The sequence below is a fragment of the Musca vetustissima genome, unplaced genomic scaffold (genome assembly GCF_032173495.1).
Source record: "Musca vetustissima isolate MV318-11 ecotype Yass unplaced genomic scaffold, APGP_CSIRO_Mvet_v1 utg209814, whole genome shotgun sequence".
NCBI classification, from domain to species: Eukaryota; Metazoa; Arthropoda; class Insecta; order Diptera; family Muscidae; genus Musca; species Musca vetustissima.
The window spans coordinates 17,203-20,473 of NW_026884054.1; the positions used below are offsets into that span (position 1 = coordinate 17,203).

The 3,271-nt window shown below is 32.2% G+C and overlaps 1 protein-coding gene across 1 annotated transcript; it reads right to left on the reverse strand.

Moving 5' to 3' along the window:
• Nucleotides 1-2,049: 2,049 nt before the first annotated feature.
• Nucleotides 2,050-2,906, reverse strand: LOC133331050 (mesoderm induction early response protein 1-like; the record flags this gene model as incomplete). The annotated part of the gene is made up of 1 exon (XM_061539454.1): nucleotides 2,050-2,906. A coding segment is annotated over one exon (857 nt), but the record flags the coding sequence as incomplete, so codon positions are not given.
• Between the last annotated feature and the right edge of the window lie 365 nt (nucleotides 2,907-3,271).

Consider the following 3,271-nt stretch of genomic DNA (forward strand, 5'->3'; position numbering starts at 1 on the left):
ATTTACATTTTTAACCGGTGAACCAACTGGGGTTGTTACTGATGCAGGATTCGAACCATACTCATTATCTTCGTTTAATGATTCAATTCAATGACAAACTTGCTTGTGGAATTGTTTTCTTTTCACCATTCGCCAATAACGAATTGTTCTCTATATTATCATTAGACCTCGGATTTTTGCATATTTTTTATGCTTTATCCGATTGGACTCAAATTTTGTATTTAGGCGTTTCATGCTTTAATTGATCGATATTTGGGGTCATGTCAAAAATATGCAAAAAATATGCAAAAAATATGCAAAATATATGCAAAAAATATGCAAAATATATGCAAAAAATATGCAAAATATGCAAAAAATATGCAAAATATGCAAAAAATATGCAAAATATGCAAAAAATATGCAAAATATGCAAAAAATATGCAAAATATGCAAAAATATGCAAAATATGCAAAAAATATGCACGGTATGCTAGGTCGATATGCGATAAATATATGCAAAAAATATACAAAATATGCATTGTCGATATGCAAAATATGCAAAAATATGCAAAATATGCAAAAATATGCAAAATATGCAAAAATATGCAAAAATATGCAAAATATATGCAAACATATGCAAACATATGCAAACATATGCAAACATATGCAAAATATGCAAAAATATGCAAAATATGCAAAAATATGCAAAATATGCAAAAATATGCAAAATATGCAAAAATATGCAAAATATCCAAACATATGCAATATATGCAAAAATATGCAAAATATATGCAAACATATGCAAACATATGCAAACATATGCAAACATATGCAAAATATGCAAAAATATGCAAAATATGCAAAAATATGCAAAATATGCAAAAATATGCAAAATATGCAAACATATGCAATATATGCAAAATATGCAAAAATATGCAAAATATATGCAAACATATGCAAACATATGCAAACATATGCAAAATATGCAAAAATATGCAAAATATGCAAACATATGCAAAAATATGCAAAATATGCAAAAATATGCAAACATATGCAATATATGCAAAAATATGCAAAATATGCAAAATATGCAAAAATATGCAAACATATGCAATATATGCAAAAATATGCAAAATATGCAAAAATATGCAAAATATGCAAACATATGCAAAATATGCAAACATATGCAAAATATGCAAACATATGCAAAATATGCAAAATATATGCACGGTATGCTAGGTCGCAATATTAAAGATAGAACTTTGAAATTTTGCACATATATTATTATTACTCCTAGGATGTTTGGTATTGGAAATGGGATATATCGGTCCACGTTTTAGTATATCGCCATATAACGGTTATATATGTTTGCATGTTTTATACATATATTTAGCAAATTTTTCATAATGCCCCAAAAATCTAACAGTTGATCCATGAAACGCATACATACACAATTAGATTTCTATAGGTTAAAAATAAAGAAAGCACACAAATTCGAAAACTACCCTGAATTTTTTTTTTTTTTTGATTAAAATGATTGCATATGTGAAATATGTTGCTCATATTTGCACATATTTTGCATATTTTTGCCTATATTTTTCATATTTTTTGCATATTTATAGCATATCGACCTAGCATACCGTGCATATTTTTTGCATATATTTTGCATATTTATCGCATATCGACCTAGCATACCGTGCATATTTTTTGCATATTTTGCATATTTTTGCATATTTTAGCATATATTTTGGATATTTTATGCATATATTTTGCATATTTATTGCATATCGACCTAGCATATTTTGCATATATTTTGCATATTTTGCATATTTTTTGCATATTTTGCATATATTTTGCATATTTTGCATATTTTTCGCATATTTTGCATATTTTTTGCATATTTTGCATATTTTTTGCATATCTCGTGCATATGCAAAATATGCAAATATGCAAAAAATTAAAAAATATGAACCCTTCAAATAATTCTAAATCCTTTGAAACGAATTTGTGTCCAATCAGAATTTCGATATCTTCATTATTAAAAAATATGCAAATATGCAAAATCCGAGGTCTAATTATCATGGGTTGATTCCAGAGCTTTTACTGCTGTACTATTTTCGGACTCGAAGGAATCAGCATTTTCATCTTCCGCCCCTTGATTCCTATTGATATCTCTTATCTTAAGTAAATATGCCTCTACTTCTCGTTCCGTAACCTGACTAGGTTCCCATATCAGCAAGTCCTCATTTTCATATGGCAAAATATCCCCGTACTGAGAGAGTCCAGGGATAAAGGCCTGGTATGAAGAACCTATCATTACTTTCTTCTTGTATTCCTCATCTTCTTCATCATCAACACCCTCCTCCTCCTCGTCATTTTCCACGCCGTAAAAAGTTTCCAAGGGAATGTCTTTTTCTACGTCGCCCACATTGCCAAATGTACCTTCCGGATACAAATCCAATAAATGGGTTCTTCCTACTGTCGGTATATCAGTTTCATCGACATTTTTACATTCGTCGTCTTCTACCGTTTCATCGTCGTCCTCCTCCTGTAGTTTGTCTTGTTCGGTCGAAGTTTTCTCATCATTACTTTCGCTAGTGATTGTATAGTCCTCGTTGTTTTTCACAACGTCCGTGTTTGATTTAGACGCCACTTCCTCCTCAATCCTTATCCTTTGCTTATCACCATCTTCCTCATCACCACCACAAACGTCGTCTGCTGAGACAGCCGTTGGCAGTGATCTCTGTTTCGTTTTGTGTTTCTTCTTGCTGGATTTTTTGGATTTCTTCCGAAGTGGATCTTCATACTCCATAGGCGGCAATGCCTGATACTTAGCTAATAGTTCTTCCAAAGGAAATTCACTTTCTTGCTTTAGAGTATTGATTTCCTCCTCGGCATCCACCAGTGCTCCTAGAGCTTCTTCTTCTTCTGGATAATTTTTTTTTCAAACACTCCAAGAGCTGCCTCATCTGCTTGCCCAAGTACCCATGCTTCAGATCAATCATACAACAGCACGGATAATAGCAGTGTCTTGTGGAGTGTGAGTTTCGTGTGGCGAGAGGTGGCCTTGTTCTTAAATTGCTTACTCTGATCATAGTATCATCTCTTGGCCAACACTATCCTTCTCCGGATTTCAAAGCTGTTATTATTAGTTTTGTTTATGGCGGTACTGAGGTATATAAAATCGTTCACTACTTCGAAGCTGTAGTTTTTAAGTTCCACACATGGTCCTAGTCTATTGGACGTCTTGCGCTTTGTTTCATCAGCATGGTCTTCTCGTAATTTGCTGCCAG